Source organism: Suncus etruscus, chromosome 15, assembly GCF_024139225.1.
Source record: "Suncus etruscus isolate mSunEtr1 chromosome 15, mSunEtr1.pri.cur, whole genome shotgun sequence".
Classification (NCBI taxonomy): domain Eukaryota; kingdom Metazoa; phylum Chordata; class Mammalia; order Eulipotyphla; family Soricidae; genus Suncus; species Suncus etruscus.
In genome coordinates, this window is record NC_064862.1 from 59,698,885 (window position 1) to 59,715,277 (window position 16,393).

Consider the following 16,393-nt stretch of genomic DNA (forward strand, 5'->3'; position numbering starts at 1 on the left):
ATATGGGGTGCCAGGATTCGAACCACCGACCTTCTGCATGAAAGGCAAATGCCTTACCTCCATGCTATCTCTCCGGCCTCTCAATCAACATTCTTATGATTGAAATAAGGCCATTGCTCTCATAAATGAACACTCTGGAAAATGAGTGTAAAATGATTTGTTTACATCAGTGTGCCTACAAAATAGCACTTGTTACTCAGTGTGCAAAAGCACTGTTTCCCTTTATCCAGTACAGCTTTAGGTCTAAGGGCTTCACATACACAAGGCAAGCACTCTATTAAGGTATACACTCCCTTTCTCTGTACTTAGTAAGTGTCCTATTGATGGATGAACTCTCTGAATCTCTTCTACCCTTCTATGAAGTAGCTGAAGATTGTCCCTGTGCCCAGTGTGGGTCTAGGAATTTATTCAAAAGGGAGCAAGGGGCTCTGATATCACTTTAAGTCTGTGTTTTTTCCTTATTTCTTTTGGTTCTGCACTACAGCCTACCTAGGTTGTCCCGAGGTGCTTAACATTACTAAAATGACCAAAGCCTGGCCAAGTGAGGCCTGCACATACTAGAACCAAAGGGGGGCCCGGAGAGATAGCACAGCGGCGTTTGCCTTGCAAGCAGCCGATCCAGGACCAAAGGTGGTTGGTTCGAATCCCGGTGTCCCATATGGTCCCCCGTGCCTGCCAGGAGCTATTCTGAGCAGACAGCCAGGAGTAACCCCTGAGCATCACCGGGTGTGGCCCAAAAACCAAAAAAACAAAAAAAACAAAAACTAGAACCAAAGGGGCTCGACTGAAGCCACACCTTCCAGCTTGGATTCTATTTCCAATATGTGAAAACAGGTTTTCACTGATATATAAAATATATATATGCACTCAGGGGTTACTCCTGGCTCTACGCTCAGAAATCACCCCCAGTAGGCTCGGGGGACCATATGGGATGCCGGGATTCGAACCACCGTCCTTCTGCATGCAAGGCAAATGCCTTGCCACTGTGCTATCTCTCCGGCCCCATGTATAGAATATTTATGGTTCAGGGCCAGCATCTACTTGAGTCGACATCCCCTCATCACTATTAAGATGAGATGTACAGATTTCTTTTCAGACTTCTCCATTTCTTCTCTTCCATTTTTCATTTTGTTAAGAGACCCAGTTACAGTTTAACTTTCTTTCTGTTCCGACATGGTTCTGACCTGGTCATGTTAACCCTGTAAACTTGCACCTAAACCTTGCAAAAATGTGATTGAGCAAATGCCAGATGTCATGTTATTTCCTAAAACAAACCAATCTACTGTAACTTTCTATTGTTTGAAATACTATATACAGCTTGTAAGCTCATGGCTCGGGGCTGGCAGTTTCTGACTTATGCTGGATTCTAGCGCAGCCCCTGCATATGCTTGTAAGAAAATAAACCCCCTGCTTTTGCATGAGACTGTGGTCTTGGTGTCTTTGAATGGTGCATCGTTCTCCTGGACTATTTAACTCCCTTAGCAGTCAAAGTGCACATCTTAATTTTTTCCAGAGTAGTCTGTATAGGTAAATGAATAAACACAAAACTGCATACTCAGAGCAATGAGATAGCACAACGGTATGGCGTTCGCCTTGCATGCAACCGACCCAGGACAGACCTGAGTTTGATCTCTGGCATCCATATGGTCCCCAGTGCTTGCCAGGAGTGATTTCTGAGCACAAAATCAGGAGTAATCTTTGTTCGATGCTGGGTGTGACCCAAAAACAAAACGAAAACCCCTGCATACTAAACAGTAATCATCCTAACATTATTCCATACCCTAGACTTACTGAGCATTCCCTGGCATATAAAATGAAAACCATCATTATCTGGTGCCAACTTACTCTATCAGTTCTCCTATTTTTTTTTTTTTTTTTGTGGTTTTTGGGTCACACCCGGCAGTGCTCAGAGATTATTCCTGGCTCCAGGCTCAGAAATTGTTCCTGGCAGGCACGGGGGACCATATGGGACACCGGGATTCGAACTGATGACCTCCTGCATGAAAGGCAAATGCCTTACCTCCATGCTATCTCTCCGGCCCCCAGTTCTTCTATTTAACCTAAGTGTATCTTTACATCAACATGTCATTATTCTTTTCAATATTCAGGATGTCCGGAATTCCTGATTCCTGCCAGAGATCTTTATTTATCTTTGGGTGAAGTGAAAAATTGTGATTTAAAGGAGAGACACACAGACTTTATGACTATGGAAATCGACAGTTTATTTGACAAATGAATATAGCACTTGTACCACTGCCCTCCCTAAATCCTGACCCTTCAGGCCAAACTCATTCCTCACCTGATTTTCAGTCTAGAAAATCATCATGTTCTATTTCAGCAGTCTTGATATTCCCTACTCTCCCTGTAAAATAAAAATCACCATCCTGGGGCCGGAGAGATAGCATGGAGGTAAGGCGTTTGCCTTTCATGCAGAAGGTCATCGGTTCGAATCCCGGCGTCCCATATGGTCCCCCGTGCCTGCCAGGAGCAATTTCTGAGCATGAAGCCAGGAGTAACCCCTGAGCACTGCCGGGTGTGACCCAAAAACCACAAAAAAAAAAAAAAATCACCATCCTTAGTGCAGAGTAGGACTCAGTGCATGTATACTATTTTTGTTTTTCTTAAACTTCTTTTGCTTAAAGCTCATCTTCCTTTATCTTAATTGTTTGTTTTTGTTTTGGCCACACCCAGTGGCACTCAGCAGTTACTCCTGGCTTTGTGCTCAGGAATCATTTCTGGCAGGCTGGGGGTGGGGTATGGGTCACTTGGGATCAAATCTAGATTGGCTGTGTGTAAGGCAAATGCTCTCCCCTCTGTATTATCGTTCTGTTCCCTTTGTTTCATTTTGGAGCCAAACCTGGCATTGCTCATGGCTGCTTACTTTTGGATCTATGCTCAGGGATTACTCCTGGTGGGCTCAGGGGGCTCATATGGGATGCCAGGAATCAAACCCAGGTAGGTTGTGTGCAAGGCAAGTACCCTATACTGTACTATCTCTCTGGCTCCCTGCCTATGTTTTTTTACTTTTCTTTCATTTTTGTGCCATACTGGTGGCATTAAGGGGTTTCTCCTGGCTTTGCACTCAGAAATTACCCCTGGCAGGCTTGGAGATGAAAAGGGAAATCAGCCCCCCCCCCCCCACCAACCTTGGTGGGTGCCCTGCCCCTTAAGGAAGTCGTCACTGCCTCGGCCCCACCTCTACCCCTACCTCACGAATCATTGGTGTTATCGTAGCGGAAGTCCAGCCCTCAAGGACTCTTCTTCCCCTCCCACTTCCCATCCTATATAAGGGGGTAACGAGGGACCCACGAGGTCTTTGATTCTGGTGGGAATTCATAGACCCTGACCATTCATAATGGTCAGTATTAAAAGCACTTTTTAAAGCATCTGCTGGAACTCATAAGCCTCTTCATTTCTTTGCGTAGCGGAAGTCCAGCCCTCAAGGACTCTTCTTCCCCTCCCACTTCCCATCCTATATAAGGGGGTAACGAGGGACCCACGAGGTCTTTGATTCTGGTGGGAATTCATAGACCCTGACCATTCATAATGGTCAGTATTAAAAGCACTTTTTAAAGCATCTGCTGGAACTCATAAGCCTCTTCATTTCTTTGCGCCGGGCAGCTAAAATTAGGACTTCCGGACCTTTCATTTTGGCGAGCCACCAGGAGTCCTCACTCATTCTGCCCGGCACAAAGCTATGAAAAGGTGTCTGGTGAGTTCTGATGTGTGTATGTGTGTGTGTGAGCACGCTTTGCTTCGTGTCTGTCTTAGTCTGAGATTATGTTGTATTCTGTGTCCAGTGGGAAGCTAGCTTTGTGGTGGTTTGGCAAATGTTATGAGCTCTTTGCTCGATGTGGAAACCGAGTAGAAGCAGACTTTGTTTCATAGGGGGGTTAAAGTCCCCCCGGGTGACTAAGGAATCTTCCACCTGATGCGTTTCCAGGTGTGTGTGGTTCCCCGTCTGATGCGTATACCAGATGGGCAAGAGGTTGACGAACTTTGGCTGCTTAGGTCACGACCCTGGTGGTACCCCAGGGGTTTAGTAAGAGCAGCTGGAAGACGTTCCGAGCTGCTGAAGAGGTTGTCTGTCTGTGATTTTTGGAGCTCAAGAACTTGGTCATTGGCATAGTTGTCTGTCTAGGATTTATTGTGGAATGCAGAGATTACTTGAACGCATTTTGCTTGGTTATTTGTGGCGCCACGCTGTCTGTTTGTCTGTCTGTTTCTTGTCTGTGTGTTCTATGTTTTTTTTTTTGGTCTGACCACGGGACGCAAGCCCGACCCCCTCTCAAGGGCCGACCCCTGGGGAAAGGGGCCGACCGCTGGTGAGCCCGCGTCTCCCTCGCCCGTCAGTCGTCCCAGCAGCGAAACGCGCAACCCCCGCCGCCCGCGGCGCGGCGAGAGGGCGCCCGAAACCCGCCTAACCCGCTCCCCACCCAACCAGGAAGCTGGCGCGTGCAAGGTCCACGCTAGGGACTTGGCGGGGGGGGGTGTTGGAAATTGCAAATCCCAGATTTCTCAAATGGCCATCGGGAATAAATTTTCCTGGAGAATTTCTGAACTTTGCAATTCCCCAACTATCCTGCCATGCGTTCAGGCCAAAAAGAGCAACTGGCCGTTTTTTTTTCTAGCCGAAAAAAAAAAAAAAAATGCTTTTTAACTCACCACGTGGTGAAGAAATTCACCACGCCCCAGGGCAAACTATTGTCCTCCCAGCTCCACCTGGCTGAGGAATGTAGGTCATTTACATATCAAAGATAAATCTAGCAAATGGTTTGGAAGTCAAAAAAAAAATTTTTTTTAAGCATTTAAATTTCTAACTTAAAGGTTTCTTAAAAAAATTAATAAGAAAATGTTGCAAATTACTGTTGTTATTTTTGTTTGTTTTTCGGTGCACGTGAAAATTTTTAGCAGCGGAACCACTGCAAAAGAATGAGTGGCGAAGCTTAAAAAAAAAAAAAAAAAAAGGGGAGGAAAAAGAGAAGGAGCCAAATGGTAGGGCGTTTGCCTTGCATGCAGAAAAAAAAAGTGGTGTAAAAAAAATTAAAAATGTGTAATAAAAATGTGTATAATCAATCTAAATAATTATTAATATGTCTCTAGGTTAAAAAAAAATGTAAATGTTTTTTAAGCATGTTCTACCAAAAGTAGTAAGTATTCATTCTTTCTGGTTTTCAACATTAATTTGTGTAACGTAAATTCCTGGTGTTTTCTGTTTAGAAAACTAAGTGAATTTCTATATTTAGAATTAAGCATAATTAAAATATTATTTGCAATTTTTCATTATATGTTACCAAGAACATTAATATTTGTATCACAGGAGGTTTTATAAAATTGGTCATGGTTTTATTTAAAAATGTATAAAATGTTTCGTTGCAAAAAAAAAAAATTCTAAAATTATCTAAGTAATTTAAGTAATATTTGCTTTTTCTCTTCTCCCAGAACCTTTTAGTACCATTTATGTCATGGCATCATGTTGCTTTGCACAGAATACAAGCAAATGGCTTTTCTCTCTGCATGGGGAGTAGTCCTCATGCAAACAGAAAATCAAAAAAATTAGTAAGGGAACCCCAAAGCCCTCTTTCAGAGGAATAATTGGAGTTGAGGCGGTGTGACAAGCAGGCACCGGCGAGAAACTGAAATAAATGGCCTGAGTAAGGAAATTGAAGATTTTCCTAGAAGATTATCACAGCCTGTGGGCCCTGCTCTCTCCCTCAAGCTCAGAAGAGAATTCGAGGTCAGTCTCTTCCAAACCTGGAGAGGAGTGGAACAGACAAGTCACCTCTAAAAATTCCTGCAGAGGGTGAGATGCCCAGCCAGAAGAACCTCATGCTGAACCGACCAACTCATCAGCCAAACCTGAGTGACTGTGAAAAACCTGCAGTGTCCACAACCTATCCTCAAAAAAGCTCTGTAAGTAATGGGGGTGCCCCAGATGGAGATTTCTCCAACAGTGCTGTATATGTGCAAAGAAAAAAGCCAAGTTATTCAAATACCGGGTAAGGTACAAGGTAAAGGTGGAGAGAAAAACCATTTTTGGTAGCTAATTAAAATTCTAGTGGGCCTAACTTAAAACCCACTTCTTTAAAGTAACTCATGTAAAAATGCTCTTACTAGTTGTATTAAACCAAATCATAAATTGCAAATGCAAATGTTAGTCTAACTGAAGTAACTCAAAACTGTTTATTCATAATGCTATTATGCTTTGTTTTCTGTTAATTAATTTGTGCTATCATTACAGACAATAAGAACAGCTATGCCATTCAAGTTGTGCTATTTACTGCTCCAAGGCCTGAGTGGGTTAAGTAATATTCCCCTGTATAATTAATCTAATCCTTTTCAGGTGTTAAAACTGTAAAAGTAAACCAGTTAACTGCTCCTTTAGGGAAATATGAGATTTCACCCTATCTAGAGATTGAAACTGCAGTCCCCTGTCAGCCTGAAGTAGCTACAGAAGATTGATCTTCGACCACGTTCCCTCTAATAACTTCTAGGGTAATGAAATCTCTAAAGCAAAATGGTCATCAAAGAAAAAAAAACTATAAGGGGAAAATAAAGGCCGCAGAAATTAATAAGCCAAGTTAACTACTAAGAATAACATTATGCCTATCTATCCCAGAGGTTAAAGCAGGTAGCAAAAATTATGCTTCTCTTGGTAATGTTAAAAAGTAAAACAGTCATTAATAAAAATAAAATTTCTTCATCTCTGTCTAACCCAGTGCAGGAAAGGCAACTGGAGTTTAGGGCTCTCTACCCCAACAGCTGTTTAAGTTGCAAAAATGAAGAAAAGAAAGCAGAAACCTCCTTATTTTCGTTGTGGAATTCACAGCCTATGTGAGAAGAACTGCTGTCAAGGTGAACTGCATGCTTCCTGGGTTCACGCCTTCCATCTAAAACCTGAAAAGTGAAGCACACTGAGAATCCTCTCAAGATACGGGTCCGGCGGGCACACTTCAGCCCTAATGCACTCACTAACTCTGAAAATGCTCTCCCTGGCACTTGCTAAGGAAGGGCTCGAACTGCTTACCTCCGGTCCTCTACTTCCCATGTGTGTGTTTGGGGGAGCCGAAATGGGTGTGTAAAGCAAAACCTCAGCCTTTAACTCCCTCTTGGGGGTGGGGGGAATTGGCCTCTGGCTGTCCCTGTCTCACTAGGTAATCTAACCTTTGCTTCTTCTAGCTGTACTTATGTCAAAAGGTAATCCCGTTTAGCTTTAAATCTTCTGTTTGCTATTCATAACAGCACCAAATCTGTAAACCTGGGTCAGGTAGAAGGTACTCAGTGCTCAAAAGTCCTGCCTGATCCCTCTAGCCCAGGGTATTTACCTCCGAAACGGATATAAATATGTGGTAAAAATTTGGCTTATGCATCCCAGCATTAGTGCTCCCCAACATTAACATCATCCCAGGAACAGAGCCCATCCCTCTGCCTAGCATACATTTCTTAGGCACTCCTAGGTCTGAGCACTCTACTGGTAGGGCTCAGAAGTTGCAGGAAAATTGGTAACTGGAAAAGCAAAACTAGCAGGGCTAAACAAAAATAACAAACTCTCACAAAAGTTAATTTCAAATGTGTAAAACAAAATCAAGCACCATCAAGAGTAGCTGGCCAAGATACAAAGCTATTAAATGGTCCCTTATGGTCTTTATGGCATGGAATTCTCCCCTATCTAATACTCCTACTGGGGCCCCCTCCTAAGCCTTTTTACTTCTGGTAGCCATTGGCCCATGCAGGGTTAGCTCATGCAAATAATTATGACCAGTAATATCAGAAAGTAAAGGCCCCAAAATCACATTGGCTTCTAGGATTAGAAGCCTCCAGTACAAGAAGTGGGGATTGAAAAGGGAAATCAGCCCCCCCCCCCCCACCAACCTTGGTGGGTGCCCTGCCCCTTAAGGAAGTCGTCACTGCCTCGGCCCCACCTCTACCCCTACCTCACGAATCATTGGTGTTATCGTAGCGGAAGTCCAGCCCTCAAGGACTCTTCTTCCCCTCCCACTTCCCATCCTATATAAGGGGGTAACGAGGGACCCACGAGGTCTTTGATTCTGGTGGGAATTCATAGACCCTGACCATTCATAATGGTCAGTATTAAAAGCACTTTTTAAAGCATCTGCTGGAACTCATACGCCTCTTCATTTCTTTGCGCCGGGCAGCTAAAATTAGGACTTCCGGACCTTTCAGAGACTATATAGAAATGCCAGGGATTGAACCCAGGTCAGTTATGTGCAAGACAAATGTCCTCCCCACTGTGCTATTGTGCTGGTCCCACATTTTTAATGTATTTATTTATGTATGTTTTTATGTATTTATTATTTTGGTTTGGGGGCCACACCTGGCAGTGCTTAGGGGTTTCTCCTGGCTTTGCAGTCAGAAATCACTCCTGGCAGGCTCAGGGGACTATATGGGATGCTGGGGATAGAACCCAGGTTGATTGTGTGCAAGGCAAACACTATCACTATCACTATCACTATCACTCAGCCAACCCCCATGTTATCATTTTATTGTTTGTTTTTGTCTTTTTGGGTCACACCCAGTGGAACTCAGGGGTTACTCCTCAGAAGTCTCTCTTCTGCCTATGTTATCTTAATGCCTGTGTTCACTTAAAACTTCTTTTGAGTTTTATTCCCTGTATACTTTAAGGTATAGTGTTTGTCCTTTCAGAATATTGGCTAGTGAGGAGGTTGGAGAGATAGTATAGTGAGTAGGCCCTTGCTTTACATGCATCAAACTGGGTTTCTGGCACCTCATTTGATCCCCTGAGCCTTGCCAAAAGTGATCCCAGAGCACTTTTGGGTGTAGCTTCCACCCACCCTCCCCTAGCAGTGGGGACTAAGTGGATGCTGATTGCTTCCTCCTCAGCCATATTCTGGAGACTTACATACTTGCATGGATCATTGTTACTATTACTTGTGAGTTTATAGTCTCCCAAGACCTAATTCCATGGGTGCTGCCCCATGCCTCATTTCATAGCATTGTACTATACTGAGCACATGCCATGTAAAACTAAAATAGAGTGACCCTAAGAGGCCTACTTTGATGGAATTCTTTATTTAAATTTTTTATTATAACATTGTGATTTAGCAATCATAATTGGTTCATAATACAGTCATTTTAAGCATTAAATGTTCAAACACCAATTCTATCATGAGTATGACCTCCATTCACCAGTGTCCCCATTCTCCCACTCACCACCCCAACCTGCCCTCTTGCAGGCACAAACACATTTACTTCATATGATTTGTTACAACACAAAGGCAAATGGAATTATCAAAACTTAGATCATGGGGCAGGTGAGGTAGCACTAGAGGTAAGGTGTCTGCCTTGCAAGCGCTAGCCAAGGAAGGACCATGATTCAATCACCCAGTGTCCCATATGGTCCTCCCAAGCCAGGGGCAATTTCTGAGCGCTTAGCCAGGAGTAACCCCTGAGCATCAAACGGGTGTGGCCCGAAAAACAAAACAAAAAAAACTTAGATCAACACGGGTCAAATTAAAATGATTGGTGTATCTCTCCATGATGTTACTAAAGTCAGTGTCTAAGGATTGACTGGGCTGTGGTTGGTGCTAGTAGAGCCTTCTGTTGCTTTTTAGGCTCAGTGAATTTGGTAAATTTCTATGTAACTTCCACTTCGACACTACTGGGCTGAAACTACTATGAAATTTTGAGGTACCACGATGTCACCTGCAGTTGCACAATCCAGAGTCTATAGATCTAAAACAAACTAGGTAGTTGGGCATTTTGATAAGGCTAGACCGTGAAACTGAGCTGTTTGTTTTGGAGGTTGTCAGGTAAGGCACTGGGCTGTTGAGGCTTCATGAAAAGGGAATCTGCTTCTGGCCTCAGAAATATCAGCCTGGACCAGACAGACTATATGGGAAGACTGTCTAGACTATTATTATCATTTTTGAACTTAGAGAGGAGCTGGACCTTTTTTTTTTTTTTTTTTTTTTTTTTGCCAGATCTGGTGGATTCTTTTTTGTTTTAGTTTTTGGCCACTCCTGGCAGCACTCAGGGGTTACTCCTGGCTCTGTGCTCAGAAATCGCTCATGGCAGGCTCATGGAACCATATAGGATACTGGGAATCGAATCTGGGTTGGTACTGGATCAGCAGTGTGCAAGGTTACTCCTGGCTCTACACTCAGAAATCACTCCTGGAAAGCTCGAGGAACCATATGGGATGTTGGAATTCGAACCACTGTCCTTCTGAAGCATGCAAGGCAAATGCCCTATCTTCATGCTATCTCTCTGGCCCTCCAGGTGGATTCTTGAGTTAGCAACAAATTAGGATTGTGTGAGAAGGTACCCTCCTTCAGCACAGCCCCCACAGCCTCCAGTGTGAGTGTGAGTGGGAGGGTGGAGCACCAGGTGAGTTAGGTCATCTTAAATCTTGCCCACAGAACAGGTAGCCCATTGGAAAGGTGGACAATCAAAATAGATAATGGGACAGCTGGGGGTGGGAGATGGCAGCTGATAAAGGAGGCCCTAGCCCTTCTCCCTCTTCCCCCCACCCCCTCACACCCATACTCTCAGGCTGAGTGAAGGCTCAGGTAGGGCCCTTGAGCACCCAGGCAGATGGCATATTCAGGCAGAGACAGATACTGAGCATAAAAGTCTCACTCATGTACACCAGAAAGCTGGGTTAGGATAAGAAAGCTAGGACAAGGGGCCGGAGAGATAGCATGGAGGTAAGGCGTTTGCCTTGCATGCAGAAGGGCGGTGGTTCAAATCCTGGCATCCCATATGGTCCCCGAGCCTGCCAGGAGCGATTTCTGAGCATGGAGCTAGGAGTGACCCCTGAGTGCTGCCGGGTGTGACCCAAAAAACAAAACAAAACAAAAACAAAAAAAAAAAAGAAAGCTAGGACAAGATAACAGGAACTGCTAGGGTACAGTTGAGAGAGGCCCAGCAACAGGTAGAGCACAAGGAACTCCCATACAAGCATGTGGTGACAGACTAAGAAAAATTAGGCCAAGACATTTGAGTACAGTCTGGGAAATGCCTAGGGAAACATTTAAGATTAGGAAAGTGTACACGGGATATAGAGCATCACAGGACATCAGAACTGGAGGTGAATAGGCTGTGTGGGCTGGGCTGGGAGGTCATACATTGGATGGAGCATGGCTGGGACAGGACGAGTGGCATACTGTTCACAGGTAAAGACCCTGAAGCATCTATTTAAACTATACAATAAATTCTAGCTTTTTTTGGGGGGGGGGCACACCCGGCATTGCTCAGGAGTTACTCCTGGCTGTCTGCTCAGAAATAGCTCCTGGCAGGCACGGGGGACCATATGGGACACCGGGATTCGAACCAACCACCTTTGGTCCTGGATCGGCTGCTTGCAAGGCAAACACCGCTGTGCTATCTCTCCGGGCCCAAATTCTAGCTTTTTTTTTTTTTTTTTTTTTTTGGCCACACCGATTTGACGCTCAGGGGTTACTCCTGGCTATGCGCTCAGAAATCGCCCCTGGCTTGGGGGGACCATATGGGACACCGGGGGATCGAACCGCTGTCCATCCTACGCCAGCGCTTGCAAGGCAGACACCTTACCTCTAGCGCCACCTTCCCGGCCCCAAATTCTAGCTTTTTAACCTTCCAAGTTTTGTATCAAATCTTTCATACTTACTCAAGAAACCACCAGCACAAGAAAATCCACTTTTGTACTAACATTAGTAGTATTCCTTTTGTTTATTTTGTCTTTGGGGGGGGGGTCACTGGACTATCAGTAGAACCCCCTAGCAATATCCGTGTAGTTTTTTTTTTTTTTTTTTTTTTTTTTTAATCAGTGGAACTGGGTTGAATACCATCGCTTCACACAATAGAAAAGTAGTAATGGGCTCAGAGATAGCTAAAAAGTGAGCACATGTGTGACCCGTTTGTTTTTCCTAAGTGGTGCTGGGTATCAAACCTGGTTGGGTAGGCCATATGCAAAGCAAGGAGATGCCACTAGGAGAGGGAAGGAGAGGAAAGGCAAGAAAGTGTAGAGAGGGGCACAATGACTACACAGGATGGGTTCCTTTCCCTAAGGTGGGTTTCTTTCTCAAAGGGCCAGAAAGACGTTAACCACAGGGCCAGGAGATGGATCCCTGAGAAAGCGGGTTAAGGGCTTTTTCTTTTGGTTTTTGGGTCTCACACCCAGCAGCGCTCAGGGGTTCCTCCTGGCTCTACGCTCAGAAATCACTCCCGGCAGGCTCGAGGGACCATATGGGACGCCGGGATTCGAACCACCGTCCTTCTGCATGCAAGGCAAATGCCTTACTTCCATGCTATCTCTCTGGCTAGCTTTTTTTTTTTAACTTATTTTTTTATTTTATTTTTGTTTTTTTTTGGGTCACACCCGGCAGCGCTCAGGGGTTAATCCTAGCAGGCTCGGGGGACTCTATGGGACGCCGGGATTCGAACCATCGTCCTTCTGCATGCAAGGCAAACGCTCTACCTCCACGCTATCTCACAGGCCCCAGTAAGCTCAGCTTTTTTGTTTGTTTGGGGGCCACACCCGGTGGCGCTCAGGGGTTATTCCTCCTAGCTCTGCGCTCAGAAGTCGCTCCCGGCAGGCTCAGGGGACCATATAGGATGCCAGGATTCGAACCACCGTCCATCCCATCCGTCCGCGAGCAGTACGCGTCCCTCCCGGATCACACACCCACTCCGGGCAGCGAGCCCAGCGAAAGTCTTCCGGCGCCCGGCTAAGACTTCCGGCCTTTTCTCTCCCTTCCTTCCTTCCGCCTTCGTTCAAACGGGGCGCTTCCTCCAACAGCCAATCAGATCGCCCCATCTTCAGCCGCTGGCCAGTCAGCGCCCGTCGTGGAGGGGGGAAGGAAGGGCGTGAAGCCCAATCGCGACGCCATGACACTTGAGGGCAAAGAGGTTAGGAAGCCGGCATGGCGCCCCGGTCAATAAAATCGATCGCTGGGAGCTGCCCGTGGTGCAGGCCCAGGCGGCGCAAAGGTAGCGCCGCCATCTTCCCCGAAGGCATCTTCCGGTGTCTCGCACCCAAGTTCGAGCCGGACTTTCCTGAGTAACAGCGAGAGGTTCCCGTGAACCCCGAAGGCGGCCGATTCCCAGCCCTCCGGGCCTCTCCCCTCCCGGCTGCGCGGCCCCTAGTTTGGCCGGGGGACCCCCGCCCCACAGTCCCAGGAGGGCTCGCCGGGAAGGGGAAGGCCGTGGCGGCTTCTCATCTCGGTCGGATGGCGCCGCCTTCGGGACCAGGAGAGGCCGGGGCCGGGCGCCCACGGGGCAGGCGGCCGAGGGCGGTGAGGTTCGCGGACGTGGCCGTGTACTTCTCCCCCGAGGAGTGGGGGTGTCTGCAACCCCCGCAGAGGGCTCTATACCGGGACGTGATGCGGGAGACCTACGGCCACCTGGGCGCGCTCGGTGAGGCCCGCCCCGTCCGCTGCCGCGGGCCCCAGGGATGGACGGAGGCTCTTGGGGCTGGGGGAAGTCGGGGGCCCGCGAGTGCCCCAGCTTGGCCTGCCACCAAGTCGGGCTCTTGGCTGCGGATGCCCTTGGGGAGACCATTAACTCGACCCCCCGACTGGTTCTTCCCCAGGGTGTGCCGGCCCCAAACCAGCCCTCATCTCCTGGTTGGAACGGAACTGCGATGACTGGGAACTGGCTGCCCTGGATCCTCAAGCGCACCCCAAGGGGGTGACATCCCAAAGAAGTGAGTGCAACATGCCCACATAAGGCGTGTCACCGCCATCACTCAGTGCACCACTTAGTCCGAGTAGATCCGGGGGACCCTGTTGTTACTAGGGGCCTTTAGTTACTAGGTTCATTTTCAGACTTCCAGGACCTGCAGGGTTTTTGGAATGGGGCGGGTCTCCGCAGTTTGCAGACCTGTCAAAACTCTCCTGTCACTCTGCAGACTATGCACCTGCAGGTCTTCCTGAGCTGTGAAAGAATCTGTGAGGTGGTAAAAGGTGTCTCCTTCCCAGGATTCCTGCCCCAGCACCTTCCTTGAGTGTTTTGACAGACCTTCCGGGTTTGACTGAGACCTGCTTGGCAGTATCTCAATGGGAACAGAGCAATTGCCTCTTTTGTGTCCCTCCCATGACTTTCCCATGACTTTGAATTCCAGCTGGACAGATCTCTCTCTCTCTCTCTCTCTCTCTCTCTCTCTCTCTCTCTCTCTCTCTCTCTCTCTCTCTCTCTCTCTCTCTCTCTCTCTCTCCTTCTTTCCATCTCTCCCTCTCCCTCCCTTTCTCTCTCCCTCTCTCTCCCTCTCCCTCCCTCTCTCTCCCTCTCCTCTCCATCTCTCCCTCTCTACCTCTCTCCATCTCTCCCTCTCTCCCTCTGCAGCCTCTTCTCTCTTTGGACCACACCCTGAGGCTCTCAGGGATTGTTATTCTTGGATCTGTGCTAAGAAATCACTCTTGGCAGACTTGAATGACCATATGGGATACTGAGGATGAAACCCAGGTCCATTCCTTGTCAACTGCGTACAAGGCAAATGCCCTACCGCTGAGTGTGCTATCATTTAGGACCCCCCACCCCCCAGTCCTACAAACTTCAGGGCCAGGCATAGTTCAATCAACGCTATTCATGGGCAAAGGCCCTGGGAAGTAAAAGCTGACAACTGCCTGGACTGGAGTTTCTTTGTTGGGGTGGGGTGGGTGGGATTTGTTTTTGTTTTTGGGTCACACCCAGCAGCGCTCAGAAATGTTCAGAAATTGTTCCTGGCAGGCTCAGGGGATCATATGGGATGCTGGGATTCTAACCACCATCCTTCTGCATGCAAGGCAAATGCCCTACTTCGATGCTATCTCTCCCAGCCCTGTTTGTTTTTGGGCCACACCCGGTGACACTCAGGGGTTACTCCTGGCTATGCACTCTGAAAGCACTCCTGGTTTGGGGGACTATATAGGACACCAAGGATTGAAACCAGGTCTATCCTGGGTCAGCCACATGCAAGGCAAATGCACTAGTGCTATGTTATATCGCTCCAGCCCCTGAACTGGAGTTTCTATAGAAATTCATGTTTCTCTTTTTTAAACCACACCCTGCAGTGTTGGCGGTGACAGGGTTTCCTCCGTGAGGTTTTCAGAGAACCATGCTTTTTCCCAGAATGAAAACCAGGCCTTCCACATGCAAAGCATGCACCTACCTTGTGGAATGCTCTCTGGCCTTGTGCAATGTTCTAAATCTTTACCAACTTTTAGTTTTTGCCAAGGCAGATTATCAGATGGCTCAGTTATCCATAAATCACTGAAGGAATTTGGTTACAGGTTCCTGGACCTCATCCTAGAATTATAAATTTACATTATGGATATCTAGTAATTTGTACTTTTTTATTTTTGGTTTTTGTTTTTTTGGACCACACCCATTTGATGCTCAGGGGTTATTCCTGGCTAAGCGCTCAGAAATTGCCCCTGGCTTGGGGGGACCATATGGGAGATCGAACCGCAGTCCTTCCTTGGCTAGCACTTGCAAGGCAGACATCTTACCTCTAGCGCTACCTCGCCGGCCCCTAATTTGTACTTTTTAAATAAATTAAAAATAATTTAAATAATTACTTACAAGATAATAAAGCTTGAGAGCCATTGGATAAAATAGAGTTTAAGGGCATTAGCAGAGCTTTTTAGAGTATAAACCTCAAACCAATTTAGCAGAATGCTAGACAGATTTGTGGGGTCCACTTTAGACTTCTTGAATTCAGTGTTGGAAATAAGGCAAAGTTTCAAATAATTTTGACCACAAAAAGATTCAGGAATCATTTGCTTTAAGTATGTTGTAAATCACTGTCAACATAGTCCTTCTCAAAACCTAAAAATATCTTATATTCCATATTAATATTGTGCTATATTATTTACTTATTTTTGTGGTGCCAGAAGTTGAACTCAGGACCTTATGCATGTAAAACAAGCCTTATACTACAGAGCTAGAACTTTAGCTTTTGGGGGCCCAACTTGGGAGTCAAGGGTTTGGCAGATTTACCCCCCTCTTTTTGTGTGTGTTACTTTTGTTTGTATATTTTATTTATGAAGACACCATGACTTATAGTATTATTCTTTTTTTTTTTTTTTTTTTTGGTTTTTCGGGCCACACCCGTTAGATGCTCGGGTTACTCCTGGCTACACGCTCTGAAATTGCCCCTGGCTTGGGGGGACCATATGGGATGCCGGGGGATCGAACCGTGGTCCTTTCCTTTGGACAGTGCTTGCAAGGCAGACACCTTACCTCTAGCACCACCTCGCCAGCCCACTTATAGTATTATTCTTAGTTGAGTTTCAGAATACAATGTTCCAGCACCAATTTTACCACCAGTGTCAGCTTCCCTCCATCAGTAGCCCAGGTTCCTAAAGTTCCATCAGAACTTTCACTTTTTCGGGGGAGGGTTGGGCCACACCCAGCAGTGCTTAGTGGTTACTCCTGGCTCTACACTCAGAAA

At 46.4% G+C, this 16,393-nt stretch overlaps 1 protein-coding gene across 1 annotated transcript in view; it reads left to right on the plus strand.

Moving 5' to 3' along the window:
- Window positions 1-16,393, plus strand: part of ZNF689 (zinc finger protein 689) — a 150,872-nt gene that overhangs the window by 131,802 nt on the left and 2,677 nt on the right. The window contains exons 2-3 of the mRNA XM_049789268.1: window positions 13,158-13,377; window positions 13,553-13,666. Coding sequence (XP_049645225.1) covers window positions 13,158-13,377; window positions 13,553-13,666 — 334 coding nt within the window. The remainder of the gene's footprint in view (window positions 1-13,157; window positions 13,378-13,552; window positions 13,667-16,393) is intronic.